A 20,421-nucleotide genomic window follows, 5' to 3' on the forward strand; every position below is an offset into this window, starting at 1 on the left:
TCACCTTGCAGTCTCCTAGCATCCTCCTCACAGCTAACACTGCCCCCCAGCTTAGTGTCATCCGCAAACTTGGAGATATTGCCTTCAATTCCCTCATCCAGATCATTAATATATATTGTAAATAGCTGGGGTCCCAGCACTGAGCCTTGCGGTACCCCACTAGTCACTGCCTGCCATTGTGAAAAGGACCCGTTTACTCCTACTCTTTGCTTCCTGTTTGCCAGCCAGTTCTCTATCCACATCAATACTGAACCCCCAATGCCGTGCTTTAAGTTTGTATACTAATCTCTTATGTGGGACCTTGTCGAAAGCCTTCTGGAAGTCCAGATACACCACATCCACTGGTTCTCCCCTATCCACGCTACTAGTTACATCCTCGAAAAATTCTATAAGATTCGTCAGACATGATTTACCTTTTGTAAATCCATGCTGACTTTGTCCAATGATTTCACCACTTTCCAAATGTGCTGCTATCCCATCTTTAATAACTGACTCTAGCAGTTTCCCCACTACCGATGTTAGACTAACTGGTCTGTAATTCCCCGTTTTCTCTCTCCCTCCCTTCTTAAAAAGTGGGGTTACGTTTGCTACCCGCCAATCCTCAGGATCTACTCCAGAATCTAAAGAGTTTTGAAAGATTATTACTAATGCATCCACTATTTCTGGAGCTACTTCCTTAAGTACTCTGGGATGCAGCCTATCTGGCCCTGGGGATTTATCGGCCTTTAATCCATTCAATTTACCCAACACCACTTCCCGGCTAACCTGGATTTCACTCAATTCCTCCAACTCCTTTGACCCGCGGTCCCCTGCTATTTCCGGCAGATTATTTATGTCTTCCTTAGTGAAGACAGAACCAAAGTAGTTATTCAATTGGTCCGCCATATCCTTGTTCCCCATGATCAACTCACCTGTTTCTGACTGCAAGGGACCTACATTTGTTTTAACTAATCTCTTTCTTTTCACATATCTATAAAAACTTTTGCAGTCAGTTTTTATGTTCCCTGCCAGTTTTCTTTCATAATCTATTTTTCCTTTCCTAATTAAGCCCTTTGTCCTCCTCTGCTGGTCTCTGAATTTCTCCCAGTCCTCCGGTATGCTGCTTTTCCTGGCTAATTTGTACGCATCATCCTTCGCTTTGATACTATCCCTGATTTCCCTTGTTATCCACGGATGTACTACCTTCGCTGATTTATTCTTTTTCCAAACTGGGATGAACAATTTTTGTAGTTCATCCATGCAGTCTTTAAATGTCTTCCATTGCATATCCACCGTCAACCCTTTTAGAATTAATTGCCAGTCAATCTTGGCCAATTCACGTCTCATACCCTCAAAGTTACCTTTCTTTAAGTTCAGAACCATTGTTTCTGAATTAACAATGTCACTCTCCATCCTAATGAAGAACTCAACCATATTATGGTCACTCTTGCCCAAGGGGGCACGTACAACAAGACTGCTAACTAACCCTTCCTCATTACTCAATACCCAGTCTAAAATAGCCTGCTCTCTCGTTGGTTCCTCTACATGTTGATTTAGATAACTATCCTGCATACATTCCAAGATATCCTCTTCCTCAGCACCCCTGCCAATTTGATTCACCCAATCTATATGTAGATTGAAGTCACCCATTATAACGGTTTTGCCTTTGTCGCACGCATTTCTAATTTCCTGTTTGATACCATCTCCAACTTCACTACTACTGTTAGGTGGCCTGTACACAACACCCACCAGCGTTTTCTGCCCCTTAGTGTTTCGCAGCTCTACCCATACCGATTCCACATCCTCCAAACTAATGTCCTTCCTTTCCATTGCGTTAATCTCCTCTCTAATCAGCAACGCTACCCCACCTCCTTTTCCTTTCTCTCTATCCCACCTGAATATTGAATACCCCTGGATGTTCAGCTCCCAGGCTTGGTCACCCTGGAGCCATGTCTCCGTGATCCCAACTATATCATAGTCATTAATAGCTATCTGCACATTCAACTCAACCACCTTATTACGAATGCTCCTTGCATTGAGACACAAAGCCTTCAGGCTTGTTTTTACAACACTCTTACCCCTTATACAATTATGTTGAAAAGTGGCCCTTTTTGATTTTTGCCCTGGTTTTGTCTGCCTGCCACTTTTACTTTTCACCTTGCCACCTATTGCTTCTACCCTCATTTTACACCCCTCTGTCTCTACGCTCACACATTTAAGGAACCCTTTCCCTTTAACTCCATCCTCCACTATCCCATTCGACACCCCACCCCCCTTATTCAGTTTAAAACCACCCGTGTAGCAGTGGCAAACCTGCCTGCCAGAATGCTGGTCCCACATCTGTTAAGATGCAATCCGTCCCTTTTGTACAGTTCCCCCTTACCCCAAAACAGATCCCAGTGATCTAAGAATCTAAATCCCTGCCCCGTGCACCAGTTCCTCAGCCACACGTTCAGGTCCCGTATCTCCCTGTTCCTGCTCTCGCCAGCACGAGGAACTGCAAGCAAACCGGAGATAACAACCCTGGAGGTCCTGCTTTTCAGCATTTTTCCGAGCTCTCTAAAGTCACGCTGCAGAATATTCATCCCCTTCTTTCCGACATCGTTTGTGCCGACATGCACTACCACTTCCGGATGTTCACCTTCGCCCTTGAGGATTTTCTGCACTCTGTCCGTGACATCCTGGATCCTGGCACCAGGAAGGCAGCACACCATCCTCGCATCCCGTCTGTTGCCGCAGAAACCCCTGTCCGTACCTCTCACAATGGAGTCTCCCACTACAATGGCGTTGCCTGCCTTAGGCCTTTTTGGTTTTGGCTCAACAGCCCTATTCGCATCACAAGCCAGTCCGCCGCCCAGTGTAAACACCTCTTCTGTCCCGACAGATTCTATGTGGGTGAACCTGTTCACAAGAGGTACAACACCCGGGGACGTTGGCATTCCATGCTTCCCTCCCGTTCTCACTGTCTCCCACCTTCTCTCTTCCAGTACCTTAGGTGTAACAATCGTACTGTAGGACTTGTCGAGAAACGACTCAGTTTCTCGGACGAACCGGAGGTCATCCACTTGCTTCTCCAGTTCCCCAACACTGCCCTTCAGGAGCTCTACCTGGATGCACTTCTCGCATTTGTAGCAGCCAGAGGCACCAGCGGTGTCCTTAACCTCCCACATACTGCAAGCATCGCACTGAATCAGCTTGCCCGACATCTCCTTCTTTCGTCTCTACCTCTCAAGCGTATTGCGTGGTCTCCTTTCCGAAGACTCTCGAGCCAAAGACTCACACTTTTCACAGGGCACTTCACTCACTGCCGCTCGCTAAGAGCCGTCTTGCTTAAATTGACTGATAAATTGCCTGATTTACCAATTTACAAACCAAATTCCTCAGTTTTCAACTGTTTTCCCAGCACTGACATATTTCTCTCCTCCCACTTGGGCTAGAGCCAATCAGTCGTATCTCTTGCTTAACTCCTGCTGCTGTTGCTCCCAAAACTACAGCAGTTCTGAGTAAAGTCTGCCTGTCCTTGGCCTCTACTTTAACTGTTTTCACCCCTCTGACTCACTTCTCTCCTCCCACTTGGGCTAGAGCCAATCAGTCGTATCTCTTGCTAACCTCCTGCTGCTGTTGCTCCCAAATCTACAGCATCTTTGCATCAGTTTGAACTGTGGAAGGGCTTTGTGCATTTGATGTAAATGTACAGCTTGTTATTTGCTACTTTGGGCCCCATCAGCAAGGACATGGCAGAGATCGGATGGAGAGTTAACGAGGGCAGCATATACACAAAGCATGGCATGGCCCTGGAGAGTGATGTAGAGCAGAGAGGCTTCAAGTACAGAGTTCCCTGGAAATGAGGCACCACTGTCAGGGCGGTGAAGGTGGTATATGACATGGCTAACTTCATTGGACAGGACATTGAATACAAGAAGTAAGACATTGGTGAGACTGCACCTGGAATATTGTGTGCAGATCTGGTCCCCATGCTACAGAAAGGATATGATTAAGCTAGAGGGGATGCTAGATTGTTAAGGATGTTGCTGGGACTATAAGGCTCGAGTTATAAGTAAAGACTAGATAGGTGGGGACTTTTTTCCTTGGAGTGTAGTAAGGTGAGGGGGGGGACCCTTGAAGAGATTTATAAAATATAGGGCGGATAGTCAGCCTTGTTCCAAGCGGAAAGTCTAAAACTCGGGGGCATAGATTTAACGTGAGAGGGGAAAGATTAAAGAGGACAGGAGAGGCATGTTTTGTACACAGAGGGTAGGAGCTGCCGGAGGGGAACCGTTATGGTGGTTAAAATGCCCTGCAGTCAGTCTGAAGAAGTCTCGACCCCGAGCGTCGCCTATCCATGTTCTCCACAGATGCTGCCTGATCCACTGAGTTACTCCAGCACTCTGTGAAACGTCACCTATCCATGTTCACCACAGATGCTGCCTGACCCGCTGAGTTACTCCAGCACTCTGTGTCATTGTGAGCATTGAACTGTGTGTCCAAGCTCTCACTGAAATTGCCATTCTAACATTTATGTTTCACCTTTTTGTTTTAAAAGGGATTGCCTTGGGCTGCATTGCCGTGGTTGTCCTGTGTGGCGCTGTAGGTGCAGGTGGATATTGCGTATACAAGAAATCCAAAGGGTGAGATATGTTTTATATTTATCATTGATTTATTTTGTAGTTGCTGGATGCTGTATAATTTGATGGAGGGAGGTGGGATTAACTTGGAAAGACATCTGGGTCAGCATGGGTGAGTGGGCCAAAGGGCCTCTTTCCCCCTACATAACTCTTTATGCCCTAATTTTCCCACAATTCCTTTTTTTTAATGATTCTATTTTCTACTGAAAATGCTGTCGGGAGTTAACGGAATAATTAATTTTGTGGGGCCTGCTTCTGATCTGTTATCTTTTAATATTTGATATCTTTATTTGATGTAAAGATAGAAATCTTTGAACTGGTTGTCCATTGTCACTCCTGGCACCCGATCAACAGCTCATTATGTGGGAACCCTCTGCACCCGATGGGACAATATTTACATTTACCAAGCCAATAAACCTACACCTGTACATCTTTGGAGTCCTTTATCTATCCACACCACCGTCTATATCTCCCGTTTCCCTTATCCCTAACAAGTCTGAAGAAGGGTCTCCCATTCCTTCTCTTTAGAGATGCTGCCTAATCGACTGAGTTACTCCAGCTTTTTGTGTCTGTCTTCGGTTTAAATAAGCATCTGCAGTTCCTTCCTACACTGTCATATCTAACCTGTCACGCCCTTGTATATTGCACGTTTCAGTGGCCATGTCTCGTGGAGTAACATAGGGCAGCACAGAAACAGGCCCTTCGGCCCATAATACCAATGCTGAACATGATGCCAAGACCATCTATTATCTCCCTGCACTTAATCCATATCCCTGCATATCCATGTGCCTACCAAAGAGTCTCTGAAACACTTGTATCTGTCTCCACCACCAATACCGGCACTGTGAAGGTGTGTGTGTGTGTAAAGGGAAAAGTTGCCCCACACATCTTTTATACATTGCCCCTCTCACCTAAAGCTAATAGAGTGGTACGATGGCACAGCGGTAGAGTTGCTGCCTTACAGCACCAGTGACCCGGGTTCGATCCTGCCTGCAGGTGCTGTCTGTATGGAGTTTATATGTTCTCCCCGTGACCTGTGTGGGTTTTCTCTGGTTTCATCCCACATTCCAAAGACGTGCAGGTTTGTAGGTTCATTGGCTTTGGTAAAATGGTAAACTGTCCCTAGTGTGTAGGATAGTGCTAGTGTACGGGGATCACTGTTCGGCACGGGCATGGTGGCCTGTTTTCGATCTGTAACTAAACTAAACAATGCCCTTTGGTATTTGCTTTTTTCCATCCTGTAAATTGCTGGAGTAACTCTGGGTCAGGCAGCATCTGTGGAGAACATGGATAGGTGACGTTTCACAGAGTGCTGGAGTAACTCAGCGGGTCAGGCAGTATCTGTGGAGAACATGGATAGGTGACGTTTCACAGAGTGCTGGAGTAACTTGGCGAGTCAGGCAGCATCTTTGCAGGGTATGGGTAGGTGACATTTCACAGAGTGCTGGAGTAACTCAGCGGGTCAGGCAGTATCTGTGGAGAACATGGATAGGTGACGTTTCACAGAGTGCTGGAGTAACTCAGCGGGTCAGGCAGCAAAGGACATTGTTTAGTCTCTCTAGGGGCGCCGCACTGATGGCAGCCTCTGCCTACAGCCCGTTTGTTTTTCAATCTTTAAAAAGAAAATTAGTTAGTTTAAAGTCTGTTTTGGGGGAATCTTTAACTTTTCTATGTGGGAGAGGGGGGTAGGGTAAGGGGGAAACTCTCCCTGTCGCTTCCGGGCGGGGACGTAGCTATTCTCCGAGTCACGTCCTCGCCCTCCTCCTCGCGGCCTACCACCTGGATTGGCGCGGCCTTTCTTGCCGGGGACCGGGATCCGGACCAGAGCTACAACAGCGGCGGTGCAGCGCTGGATTCACCGCGGAGCGGGCGATGCCTACCTGGATCGTCGTTTGGAGCTCCGAAGCGTTGAGCCTCTGCTCCAACATCTCGGAGCTGCGGTTTGGGAGAGCTCCTAATGCGGGCGGCGCTGAACAACATCGCGGAGTCCTGGGGCCCTTCCCGAGGGCCGCCAGCCTTGCATCTCCGCCCAGCGCGGCCTGTGGACTTTGGGATCCGCGGACTCCGTTATGAGGTACCCGACTCGGATGTCCAGGCCGCTGAGGAGGTCCTCCAGTCCCGACGTCGGACTTCCATCATCGCGGCAAGCTGGGCCTGAACATCGGGCCGCCCGTAGCGGCGACTGCGGAGGGCTCGGGAGGGGGGGGGGGGGGGGGTTGACCACAGGTGAACATCAGGAACATTAGAGGAAGTGGACTGACTTTGGTGCCTTCCCTCACAGTGGGGAACTTTGATTCTGCTGTGTGGGGATGTTTTATGTTGAACTCTATCGTGTGTTGTGTTCTTTATTTTTATTGTATGGCTGTATGGGAATCTCATTTCACTTTGCCAACTGCCACATGTGACAAATAAATGAATCTTGTATCTATGCAGGGTAAGGGTAGGTGATGGTTTAGGCCGGGACCCTTTGTCACACTCTGTGTGATGTTTTGAGTCAGTGTTGTATTATTACAATTGAAACTGGGCTGTAACATGCAAATTAAGTGCATGGTGTGGTTAGGTCCTGTGATCTAGACAGCGCAAACAGTGAGAATGAGAAGCCATTTTAATGGATGGAACTATTCAAAGAAAACTACTGCACAACGTAGTGTCTGAAAATAGACTTCAAGGCAACACAAAACATAACAGTCGTTGTCATTCTGACTCCGTGCTGAGTTACTGCAGTACTTTGTGTTGTACATGTTACGGGCAGAGCAGGTTTGAGGAGCTGTAGCTGACCCATGCTAATGTTTATCTTCATTCCAGAAAGCAAATGAACTTGAACAGTGACTCTGTCAGTGGACAAGCAGCTGCCAACCAGATGGTGCCCCTTACTGCATAGTGATGGAAACAATTAAAAACACACATCAAAAGGTGCATTGCTTTATAAACCCTGCCATTCGCTTTCCAGTCTTGTTTAGGGCAACTTTAAACGCGACTCGTGATTTTGTAAACCTCGACGGTCACTTCCCAGGGTAAAAGCTCCCAGCCTGTTTGGTTTATTGTTGCATGTACCAAGGTACAGTGAAAAGCTTTTGTTGCGTGTTAACCAGTCAGTGTAAAAACTATACATGATTACAATTGAACCATTCACAGTGTACAGGTAAAGAGGTTCAGTGCAAGGTAAAGTGGCCAGTGTGGGCAAGTTGGGCCGAAGGACCTGTTTCAATGCTGTGTGACTAAGTCTGAATGAAGATAATCTGAGGGTCTCCAATGAGGTAGATAGTAGCTCAGGACCGCTCTCTGGCTGGGTGTTGGTAGGATTTTGTCTCTCCTTGTGGCTTGAGCTCTCTTGTCCCAGTAATCTGGTGAAACTTCTCTGCACCCATTCCAGCTGAATGAAGCCCTTCCTGTAGTGAGGTGATCAAAACAGCACTGATACTCCATGCATGGTCAACCACAACGCCTCCTACATTGTTACTGTCACTTTCTCCACATGATAAACTTGCCCCTAATTCTTTGTTTCCTCCCATAGGTCAATAATTTGAACTGATGTTGTTGTGAACTGGATTAATCGAGTGTGCACCGATGTTGAACTGACACTGCTGCCTGGCGTGTTGGATAAGTATATCGCAACGCACAGACCCCGCTGAATTATTCCAAATGTTCTTGATTTAAAAAAGAATCTATTGAAAGTGAGTGCATGGGAAGTTAAGTTACAAAGCTTCAGGCCAGATACAAACACATTCTTGCAAAGCAAGGTCTGTGAAACTTCGATCAACTACGCAAACTATGGAAGTCATTTTTTATCTTTATATTGAGTTTTTCTGGAAACTTAATTTATTTAACAATTGATAGCTACTGTGCTGGTTCCACTGAATCTATTAGAGCTGTTTGAGTTATTTTTGTCAAAGGCTTTTGTTTATTTCTAAATTTATAATATGGAATTTCTCACAAGAACTAATTCCTTTTTGTTAGATGATATTTCTCCGGATGGTACAGCTAGTTTTGTTTGTGCTGTTTAAAATAATTATTGAGGATCCAGTGCCCGTGTCCCCTTGGTCAGTAGTTTGTTGTCATGATGTGTCTCACATCTGGGCAGATGTTGGATGGCCAGTATGGATCGTGCATGTATTAATCATGCAGACTGGAGCAGCTGCCATTCCAATCTCACAGTAAAATTACGTTAATAAAACTCATTCTCAAAATAACGTTAACTTGTACTTTGTAACTTTCAGAGAGTGCCATGCATTGGATGAAGTTTCTTTTTATTTTTCTTTGCCAAATTGATGCTGGAAACATTTGTTTTTTAACTTCCCAGTTTTCCTGCTTTTGAGATTTTTCTGGTGAAATGTGCGAATAGCATTACTCATCGTTGAGGTTGTGTAGCGTGGAAACAGACGTGAGGTAGTGATTAATGCAGAGGTCAATAACGTGACTGTCACTAGAGTGGACTAGTTGGGCGGGCAAGGGTCAGGTCTGGCAGCACCCTGAGGTGAGCTCCCCCCTCCACACCGCCCTCGCTGTTGGCTGACACTTGCAATGGTGCACAGATTTGTACCGTCCGATTGGAGGTTTGAGCTTGGTGCAGGTGCCGGTGGTCTTTGTGGTGGAGCAACTCAGCGCTGTCGAACCCAAGCACGCCAATGATCAAAACTAACTTCACACAGTTGTGTTGCCTGCTGCAGCTGCATGTTACCTGTCAGTGCCGCGCACACAAGGCCACCCAGACCTGTCTCCACCACTCACCACTTCAACAATGCTGTTTGTTTCAGCTAGAGGAACAGCCCCTTTACTCCGAAGGTAGACACAAAATGCTGGAGTAACTCAGCGGGTGGGCAGCATCTCTGAAGCCCCTTTGCTCCGTCTGGGTGGTCTACAACCCGATTGCATCAGTGCTTATTTTTCTAATTTCAGGGTAATCCGTTCATCCCTCGCGTATCCCACCCTCGCACACACAGCTGCCTCCCCGCCCGCCATCCCCCACCCGCACGCACACACGCTCCTGTGTCTTCCCCCCCCCCCCCAACCCCAACCCTCCCCATCTAAACCACCCACCCACACACAAGCTCCTGTGGCCCACCCGTCCCTTCCCCACACGTTCATGTGTCCCACCCGTCCCCCTCCCCACATGTGTCCCACCCGCCCCCCTCCCCACACCAACCTCCCCCCATTTGCTCCCACACTCCACTTTCCCATTGGGTTCTGTCACCTGTACCCGCTGAGCTCCTCTGCCAATTGTGTCCCAGTTATCTCTCCCCTCCTGACTCCCCATCACCCCTCCTCACCTGGATCCACATCGCGTGCCAGCTCCTGTCCCATGCCTCCCCCTTGCCTCTTTATACTAGCCCTCTCCCACAGCTCCACAGATGCTGCCCGACCCACTGAGCCCCTCCAGCTGCTTGCTTATTAGTTCAAAAGCAACCTTCAGCTTTGTCTTCAGTTAAAAGCTGCAGACGCTGGTTTAAACCGAAGATAGACATAAAAAGCTGGAGTAATTCAGTCGTGCTGAGTTACTTCAGCTGTCTTCGGTGTAGAACGTAGACCTGCCTGATATCAGGTGCAGCTTACATTCTTCTGTCCAGTTGGACGGTGTGATTGACGGCTGGGGTTGGGTGCGTGCGGGTCCTGTACTGCAGGCGTTGAGGAATGGGGGTGGGGGGGGGGGGGGTGTTGATTCTCTACAGGAGTTTTGAGGCCAAGTATTATGGTTTCCAGTGACGGGCAGGGCAGGGGAAGGGTTGAGGCCGGGAGACGTGAGACGACGCTGAAGAAATTCCCAACTAAACCAGAGCACGGCTGAGAATCCCTGTGGATCTGAGTTGGTGAAAGCGATTGAAGCAAACAGGATTTGTGTTATTGTCTATTACTGCTGTTGATTAAGGATTAATTTGTCGCCTGGGTTGAACGCATAAATGCACCTTGTGGCCTTAAGCACTTTTATTTATAAATTCCAAGCTGCAGCGGCATTGAACTCTTTGCTTCCAACTTAGCTTTTCATTTTTATTTTTATGAATCAAATCGTGCAAAAAGAACTGCTTTATTTGTACACTTGTGGTATTCGCATCTTAAAGAGAAAATATTGTGTCTGCGTTTTTACGCCAGTGTTGTAAATTATTAAAACTACGGTTGAAATGACAATTGTTAGCGAGGAGATGTTGTGTACATTGTAGTGTGTGTTGCAGCGAGATTGTTCTTAGCCTGGTGCCAAGTTCCAGGTACATGATCTGTTCCCCTGTAACAGTTGGACAATGGGCAGACCGTAGCCCATGCAGTCTCTTGCCTTTACATGTGATGTGACCATGTTTGTAATGCACTAAGCTTTCTAAATCAGTTGTACACGATAAAACAGACTTAACGTCAAAGGTCTGTAAAGTTCCGAATGTAATGACGACAGCCAAACTTCCAAAATAGGGTGAAAGAAAGATGATTCCGTTTGTTTCTGAAGTTTTCTGTGCACCTTTGAGATAATGTCCTTAACATTATATGTAGTTTCAAAGCACTTAACTGATAATGATAATAAATTGCTGCATTTTTTAACTTCTCTCGTCTTCTGTCTTTGATCTTGTCCGATGATTACTTGTTGTCTGGTCTTGTTGAAGGAATGAGAGGGTTAACATATAATGAGCCCGGTCGATAAAAATGCTGGAGAAACTCAGCGGATGAGGCAGCGTCTATGGAGCGAAGGATTTGGTGACATTTCGGGTCGAGACCCTTCTTCAGACCGTCTCCACCTGAAACGTCACCTATTCCTTCGCTCCATAGATGCTGCCTCACCCGCAGAGTTGCTCCAGCGTTTTTGTCTACCATTGATTTTTCCAGCATCTGCAGTTCTTTCTTAAACATATAAACTCCGTACAGACAGCCCGTAGTCAGGATCAAACCTGGGTCTCTGGCGCTGTGAGGCAGCAGCTCTACCCGCTGCTCTACCGTGCTGCTCATTCCTGAAGGTGGCGTGGGTGAAGCTGTTGGGGTTTGTTCATAAATTACAGGAGCAGAATTAGGCCATTCGGCCCATCAAGCCAACTCCACCATTGAATCATGGGTGATCTATCTCTCCCTCCTAACCCCATTCTCCTGCCTTCTCCCTGTAACTCCTGACACCCGTACTAATGAAAGATCTGTCGATCTCCACCATAAAATTATGCAATGACTTGGCTTCCACTGCCGTCTGTGGCAACAAATTCCACAGATTCTCCACCCCCTGAGTAGCTTGCATGGCTTGACCTGCCCCACATAGAAACATAGAAAATAGGTGCAGGAGTAGGCCATTCGGCCCTTCGAGCCAGCACCGCCATTCAATATGATCATGGCTGATCATCCAAAATCATACCCCGTTCCTGCTTTATCCCCATATCCTTTGATTCAGTAAGCCCTAAGAGCTAAATCTAACTCTCTCTTGAAAACATCCAATGAATCAGCCTCCACTGTCTTCTGTGGCAGAGAATCCCACAGATTCACAACTCTCTGGGTGATGACGTTATTCCTCACTCGGCCTACCCCTTATTCTGAAACTGTGACTCCTGGTTCTGGGTTCCTCCCTTCCAGTTTACTTCCTCTCGCCCCCCCTCGCCCTCAAATTTCAATCAGCCTCAAGAAGGGTCCCGGCCTAAAATGTCACCTATCAATGTTCCCACAGATGCTGCCTGACCCGCTGAGTTACTCCATCACTTTGTCTCATTTTGTAAACCAGCACCTGCAATTCCTTGTTTCTGCAAGGCCAGTTCTTTCCCCCCCCCCCCCCCCACCCTCCAATCCCACATTGTTAACTGATTTTAGATTGTGAGGCTATGGTTAGATACGAGTTTGGTTCTCTGGATTATGAGAGATGCAAGGAACTACAGATTAGAATCTTGAGCAATGATACAATGATACAATTTATTTGTTGTCATCTGAATCTCATTGAGGTTCAAACAAAATTTGGTTTCTGCAGTCATACATACAAGTAGAAGACCCAAGACACAACACAATTTACACAAACATCCATCACAGCGAATCTCCTCCTCACTGTGATGGAAGGCAAAGTCTTATCATTCCCCTGCACTCCCCATTCTCCTCCCGATGTCAGAGTCAAACACCCCGGCGGGCGATGGTAAGTAAGTCCCGCAGCCATTAAAGCCGCGCCGGGCGATGCAAGGCCGCGCTCCGGGTCTTGGTGTTGGAGCCCCTGGCGGGAGCTAGCAAATCCCACGGCCATTTAAAGCCGGGACGGGCGATGTAAGGCCCTGCTCCAGGTCATCCTCAACCCCGCAACTTGGGTGGGAGAAGTCGTCGTTGCGGAAGCCCCGAAAAGCGGTCTCCCACCAGGGACCCGCGTGCTCCCGGTGTTACTGTCCACCAGACCTGCGGCTGGAGCCTCCCTGGAGCAAACCACCGGCTGGAGGAACAGCAGGTCAAGCAGCATTTGTGGAGGGGATGGACATGCAATGCTTCAGGTCTGACCATTCATCAGACAGATGGAGTAGGGGGAAGATAGCTGGAAAGGAGAGGTGGGGGTTGGACAAAGCCTGGCAAGTGATGGGTGGGGGGGGGGGAGGGGTAAATGGACAGATGTATGGACATAATGATGGAGGTAAAAAGGAGATATTTCCTCCACAGACAGAAGGCAGTGGAGGCCAATTCACTGGATGATTTCATAGAAACATACATTCATAAATATAGACAATAGGTGCAGGAGTAGGCCATTCGGCCCTTCGAGCCTGCACCGCCATTCAATATGATCATGGCTGATCATCCAACTCAGTATCCTGTACCTGCCTTCTCTCCATACCCCCTGATCCCTTTAGCCACAAGGGCCACATCTAACTCCCTCTTAAATATAGCCAATGAATTGGCCTCAACTACCTTCTGTGGCAGAGAATTCCACAGATTCACCACTCTCTGTGTGAAAAATGTTTTTCTCATCTTGGTCCTAAAGGATTTCCCCTCTATCCTCAAACTGTGACCCCTTGTTCCCTAACATCGGGAACAATCTTCCTGCATCTAGCCTGTCCAACCCCTTAAGAATTTCGTAAGTTTCTAGAAGACCCCCCTCAATCTTCTAAATTCTAGCGAGTACAAGCCGAGTCTATCCAGTCTTTCTTCATAAGACAGTCCTGACATCCCAGGAATCAGTCTGGTGAACCTTCTCTGTACTCCCTCTATGGGAAGAATGTCCTTCCTCAGATTAGGAGACCAAAATTGTACACAATACTCCAGGTGTGGTCTCACCAATACCCTGTGTTGGTGAGACCACACTCTCTTTCAAGAGAGAGTTAGATTTAACTCTTAGGGCTTATGGAATCAAGGGGATATGGGGAGAAAACAGGAACGGGGTACTGACTTTGGACGTTCAGCCATGATCATATTGAATGGCGGTGCTGGTTCGAAGGGCCGAATGGCCTACTCCTGCACCTATTTTCTATGTTTCGATGACGGGATTATTACAGTCTGAGGGATTAGTTTAATTTGGCCTTGTTTGTCTGCAAGGGCTGTCTTGTACTTTTCTATGTTCTAAGGTTGACCTTGTTCATCTGTAGAATCTTGCTTTCAGACTGTGTGACCACACCCAGTGCATGACTGTGGCATTTCCTGTCACCACACTTACACGATAGCTGGACAAACTCTTTACACTTTTATAAAACTAGTCCAGAATGAAATCATAGATGATAGTATTCTCAAACTGCAGCTGCAGATGAAAATCTCCTTGTCCAATGCAAAATAAATGAACGTACTAAAAAACGGTCGCTATTTCTCGAATGAGATCAACTTCCTCAATTATAAAGTTCTGGGTGAAAGCCAGAACAGGAAAGCTTTGTATCTGAACTGACGATCGATGTATTACTGTACTTCCCGTTTGTCATGGACAGAGTGAGGATTGCGACACGGTCACTATTGCAGAGCCTCAGGGAGGAGAAGGCCACGCGGAGTGGAACCAGGAATTGCAGATGCTGGTTTACACAAAAGGACACAAAGTGCTGGAGTAACTCAGCGAGTCAGGCAGCATCTATGGAGAACATGGATAGGTGACGTTTCAAGTCGAGATCCTTTCGCCTGCACTCTGTGAAACGTCACCTATCCATGTTCTCCACAGATGCTGCCTGACACGCTGAGTTACTCCAGCACTCTGTGAAACGTCACCTATCCATGTTCTCCACAGATGCTGCCTGACTCGCTGAGTTACTCCAGCACTCTGTGAAAAGTCACCTATCCATGTTCTCCAAAGATGCTGCCAGACTCGCTGAGTTACTCGTCTCATTTTGTAAGCCAGCATCTGCCGTTCCCAGTTTCTGCAAAAAAACATTTAAATCATGTTTGGAGATAAATGTTGGCAAGACCATGGGGAATTGTCCCACAGCCAGTAGGTATTATGACTCACATCCTTCTCCGAAAACTCATCAATCAAATCATATAATTAGACTGAACACTTCCTGCAGAGTCCAGCCAACAGACTAGCGCACTGCGGCCTGTGCTTGAACAATGTCCCGGTTTGGTTATATAGTGCAGAAACAGGCCCTTCGGCCCACCAAATCCGCATCGACCTGCAATCCCCGTACACTAGCACCAGGGACAATTTACAAATTTACCAAGCCAATTAACCTGCAAACTTTGGAGTGTGGGAGGAAAAACAGAGCATCCGGAGAAAACCTACGCAGGTCACGGGGAGAAGGTACGACGGCACCTGTAGTCAGGATCGAACCCGGGACTCTGGTGCTGTGAGGCAGCAACTCTATATGCTGCACCACTGTGCTGCACATGTTTGGATTTGTTTTTTATTATTGCCACATCTACCAAGTTCTAGTGCAAAACGCTTTGAATGCTATCCAGCAAAATCATACTATACGCAAGTACAATCCAGTCCTACCAGTACAACAGGAATAACTACTAGAATGCAGAATAGTGTTACCGTTTAGTTTAGAGTAACAGCGCGCAAACAGGCCCGTCAGCCCACAGAGTCTGTGCCAACCAGCGAACCCCGCACATTAACACTATCCTACACACACTGGATAGTTTACATTTTATACCAAGCCAATTAACTTACAAACCTGTACGTCTTTGGAGTGTGGAGGAAGGCTCAGGATCGAACCCGGGTCTCTGGCGCTGTAAGGCAGCTACTGTACAGCTGTGCCACCCCAATAAAATATTTTTTAAATGCAAGAGCTGCAATGAGGTAGATTGGGAGATGAGGACTAAACTATTGCTTGCGGTAGGACCTGTGCACTGCAGCATAGGAGGGTTTCACGGCAGTCGGGTCACGACCCATGACCCGTACTGTTGCTAGGCTACTCCAAATGGATTACACGCAATGTACTGCAGGTAGGCACTTACCATTGTTTCCAGCGTAGCGGGCCCATTAAAACCCGCTGAAAATGTCAATTTTTGCGCTGTAAATAATAATGGAAATCGGGATAAGCGTGTGAGACATTTAGCCTACTTCAGAATTCCAAAAGTGAGGAGAAATGACGGTAGATAGAAGTGAGAGCTGAAGGGACAACAATAGCCAGAGTGCTTGACGAACATTGGCCGTTTGCTCACTGTTTCAGTCTGTGGTCGGGAGAATGTTGTCCTTGTACTGCTCCCTCAACAGTAAGGCATTATTTGTGTTTTTTCTTGATTCCTTTGGCATCTAAAAAGTTTCAGAAGTGCTAAATCTGGTTGTAAATTTTTTAAATCGCCCATGGTTCCCAAGTGGGTTTTTACATACAAAATGAAAACGCATCTGAAGAAAAATTTACAGGCAGATTTATCACTTCTGAGAATTTTTAGATACCAAAGGAATCAAGAAAAAACACAAATAATGCATTACTTGATGAAATGCAGTGAGCAAACGCGATAATTCCCAATATTTTCAATTCCGGTATCTGCACAGCCAATGTTAACCAAGCACTTTAGCTGTTGTTGTCCCTTCAGCTCTCGCTTCTATTTACCTACATTTCGCTTCACTTTTGGAATTCTAAAGTTGGGTACATGTCTCTCACACTTACCCCGACTTCCACAATTTTTTTTCAGCGCAAAAATTCAACATTGTGGCGTTTTTTAACAGGTAGGAAAGTACACGTTTCTAGCATTAATAACATATACCAGAAGTGACGGATGGATTGAGCGGCTCCGTGCATCAAGCCCTATGACCCAGTGACCTTACGTGCAACCCCCCTATAGAGAGGTCAAACCTTTCATTTTACACATGGATTCTCCATCATTGGGGGGAAAAAAGTTATTGAATTCAGATCAGATTCAACTTTAATTGTCATTGTCAGTGTACAGTACAGAGACAACGAAATGCAATTAGCATCTCCCTGGAAGAGCGACATAGAATATGATTTCAATAAATAAAGCTATTTACATGCATACAGTCAGTGGTTTTCCTGTGGGAGGAGTATCCGGGGGGGAGGGGGTGATTGGCAGTCACCGAGGTACAGTCAGTTAGAAGAAGGGTTTCGGCCCGAAACGTCGCCTATTTCCTTCACTCCATAGATGCTGCCTCATCCGCTGAGTTTCTCCAACATTTTTGTCTACCTTCGATTTTCCAGCATCTGCAGTTGCTTCTTAAACAGAGTGTATTGAACTATTGAGCATTGTACAACTGGACACAGAGTGCTGGAGTAACTCAGCCCCTGCTGCCAGGGTGCAGAATGCAACGGTGGCCACGGACCACCCGGGACTGCCGCCTTGATCAAAGATGGCGGCATGCATATGGACAATGGTCACGATCAAAGATGGCGACCCGGGAATACCGCCTTTATCAAAGATGGCGGCGATATGTTGTGGATTTTAGCCGCCTTGATCAAAGATGGTGGCGAACATTGTGGATTTTAGCCGCCTTAATCAAAGATGGTGGCGAGCATTGTACCGACTGCCATGATCAAAAATGGCGGCATGCATCGGGACAATGGCCACGATCAAAGATGGCGACCCGGGAATACCGCCTTGATCAAAGATGGTGGCGAGCATTGTATCGACTGCCATGATCAAAGATGGCGGGGTTCCATTTGTCACAGCGCCGGGCCGGGCCTGCTCAGGCAGGCGGCGATGGCGCTGCGGCTGGCGGCGCTAGCTGTGCTGACGGCGGCGGCCCGGGCTGCGGGTGAGCGGCAGGCCGAGGCTTGGCACCGGTCCCGGGACGGGCAAGGCCCAGGGAGGGGCAGTGACCCCAGGCTGACCCCTTCTCATCAAAGTCTCTTCATCAACTTTAACCCCCACAAGGTCCTTATCCCTCCAATCCCTGTGTCTCCATCTGTCCAAACTCCTCTTAAACTCCACCGCATCGTCCAAGTCAAAGACCTCAACTAAAGGGCCTTTGGTCCAAGTTAGTGTCCAGAGAGAGACCACACAATGCTGGAGTACAGAAGTGTCACAACAGCACCTCATATTTACCTGGGTAACTGACACCCCAGCGGTATGAATGTTGACTTCTCTAACATCAAGTAACCCTTGCTTTCCCTCTCTCTCCATCATAGAAAAATAGGTGGAGGAGGAGGCCATTCAGCCCGTCGAGCCATTCAATATCTTCTTCTTATCGAGTCCACACTCAAGATTAGAAGTTATTGAGCCAGAGCTGAACACCTTCTCAGCATCTGCATACAATGGTGTCTGTCTTGTCGCTTCTTGTACGTGGTGGTGGAAACAGGGCCGTGATTTTCCTTGACCCCGCCATTCAATATGATCACGGCTGATCATCCACAATCAGTACCCCGTTCCTGCTTTCTCCCCATATCCCTCGATTCCGTTAGCCCTTAGAGCTAAATCCAACTATCTCTTGAAAACATCCAGTGAATTGGCCTCCACTGCCTTCTGTGGCAGAGAATTCCACAGATTCACAGCTCTCTGGGTGAAAACGTTTTTCCTCATCTCAGTCCTAAATGGCCGAACCCTTATTCTTAAACTGTGACCCCTGGTTCTGGATTCCTTCCCCGTCCTAGTTCCCTGACTAATTTCACTGTCCTGATTCGTTTTACTGTTTGTTGTCACTTTTCCCCCAACCAACAATGAATTTTTCTACATTTTCCTTGATCACCGTCTGCTTTGATCTGCCATTTTCACACCTTACGCTTCCATATGTTTATGTACCCCTCTCCCCTGACTCTCAGTCTGAAGAAGGGTCTCGACCCAAAATGTTACCTGTTCCTTCTCTCCATAGATGCTGCCTGTCCTGCTGAGTTACTCCAGCATTTTGTGTCTATCTCCAGATTCAGGAACAGTTTCTACCCAGTTGTTATCGGGCAACTGAACCATTCTATTACCAACTACAGAGCGCTCCTGAACTACCATCTACCTCATTGGTGACCCTCAGACTATCTTTGATTGGACCTTACTGGACTTTATCTTGCACTAAACTTTATTCACCTTACTCTCTTCATCATGTATCTGTACACTGTGCACAACTCGATTGTAATCATGTATTGTCTTTCCGCTGACTGAATAGCACAGAACAAAAGCTTTTCACTGTACCTCGGTACACGTGACAATAAACCCAACTAACTAACAAACCATGTATATGACATATACATAGTTATATTACATATAATATACAGTGTATATTTACACCAAAGATCGAAACAAACTGCCGGAATAACAACAGGCCAGGCAGCATCTCTGAAGGGTCTCAACCCAAAACATCACCCATTCCTTCTCTCCAGAGACGCTGCCTGTCCCACTAAGTTACCCCAGCACTCTGTGAGACGTTACCTATCCATGTTCTCCAGAGATGGTGCCTCACAATAGGCAATAGACAATAGGTGTAGGAGCAGGCCATTCGGCCCTTGATCCAGCACCGCCATTCAATGTGATCGTGGCTGATCACCCCCAATCAGTACCCCGTTCCTGCCTTCTCCCCACATCCCCTCACTCCGCTATCTATAAGAGCCCTATCTAGCTCTCTCTTGAAAGTATTCAGAAACTGACCCGCTGAGTTACTCCAGCACTCTGTGAAACGTCACCTATCCATGTTCTCCACAGATGCTGCCTGGCCCGCTGAGTTACTCCAGCATTTTGTATCCTTTTCTGTTCTTCTACAGTATATCCTGCTGCCTGTGGTATAACCCTATCAGAGTGTCATGGAGTCATAGTCATAGAGTGATACAGTGTGGAAACAAGCCCTTTGGCTCAACTTGTCCACACCAGCCAACAATGTCCCAGCTACACTAGTTCCACCTACCTGTGCTTGGTCCTTATCCCTTCAAACCTGTCCTTTCCATGTGCCTGTCTAACTGTTTCTTAAACGGTGGGATAGTCCCAGCCTCAACTACCTTCTCTGGCAGCTCGTTCCATACACCCACCACCCTTTGTGGGAAAAAGTTACCCCTCGGATTCCTATTAAATCTTTTCTCCCTCACTTTGAACCTATGTCATCTGGTCCTCGATTCCCCCACTCTGGGCAAGAGACTCTGTGTATCCACATGATCTATTCCTCTCATGCTTTTGTACACCTCTGAAAGATCCCCCTCATCCTCCTGTGCTCCATGGAATAGAGACCCAGCCTACTCAACCTCTCCCTCGAGTGATTGCACCTTTCCTATTTTTGAACTCAACCCACATTGTTTCAGGGAACAAACCCTCCACAGTTTCCGTGATATTCTCCCTGATTAGTAATGCAATTCCTCCACCTTGTTTACCTCCCTCTCTATCGCATCTGAAACATTGAAATCTGGACCATTGAGCTGCCAGTCCTGTCCCTCTCGTAACCAAGTCTCTAATGGCCACAACGTCATAGTTCCATGCACAGATCCAGGCTCGAAGTTCATCTGCCTTACCCAGAATAGTCATTGCATTGAAATAAACACACTGATCATGGCGGCCTTGATTGTAATCTCAAACCTGCATTCTCGTCTACACCGAATCGCCTTTCACCTTCTTGCTTGTC

General features: G+C 47.1%; 1 protein-coding gene and 1 long non-coding RNA gene across 2 annotated transcripts in view; both read left to right on the forward strand.

Annotated features, from left to right (window-relative positions):
• The first annotated feature begins 4,577 nt into the window (after positions 1 to 4,577).
• Positions 4,578 to 8,784, forward strand: LOC116987086. Its single transcript, XR_004415631.1, has 3 exons — positions 4,578 to 4,607; positions 7,410 to 7,517; positions 8,119 to 8,784. It is a non-coding gene; the product is annotated as an uncharacterized LOC116987086 (long non-coding RNA).
• An 8,807-nt stretch (positions 8,785 to 17,591) lies between these two features.
• cr1 (complement C3b/C4b receptor 1 (Knops blood group)) overlaps positions 17,592 to 20,421 on the forward strand; it is a 791,565-nt gene continuing 788,735 nt past the window's right edge. The window contains exon 1 of the mRNA XM_033042238.1: positions 17,592 to 17,646. Within this exon, the coding sequence (XP_032898129.1) occupies positions 17,592 to 17,646 (55 nt within the window). The remainder of the gene's footprint in view (positions 17,647 to 20,421) is intronic.

This window comes from Amblyraja radiata, chromosome 24, assembly GCF_010909765.2.
Source record: "Amblyraja radiata isolate CabotCenter1 chromosome 24, sAmbRad1.1.pri, whole genome shotgun sequence".
Classification (NCBI taxonomy): Eukaryota; Metazoa; Chordata; class Chondrichthyes; order Rajiformes; family Rajidae; genus Amblyraja; species Amblyraja radiata.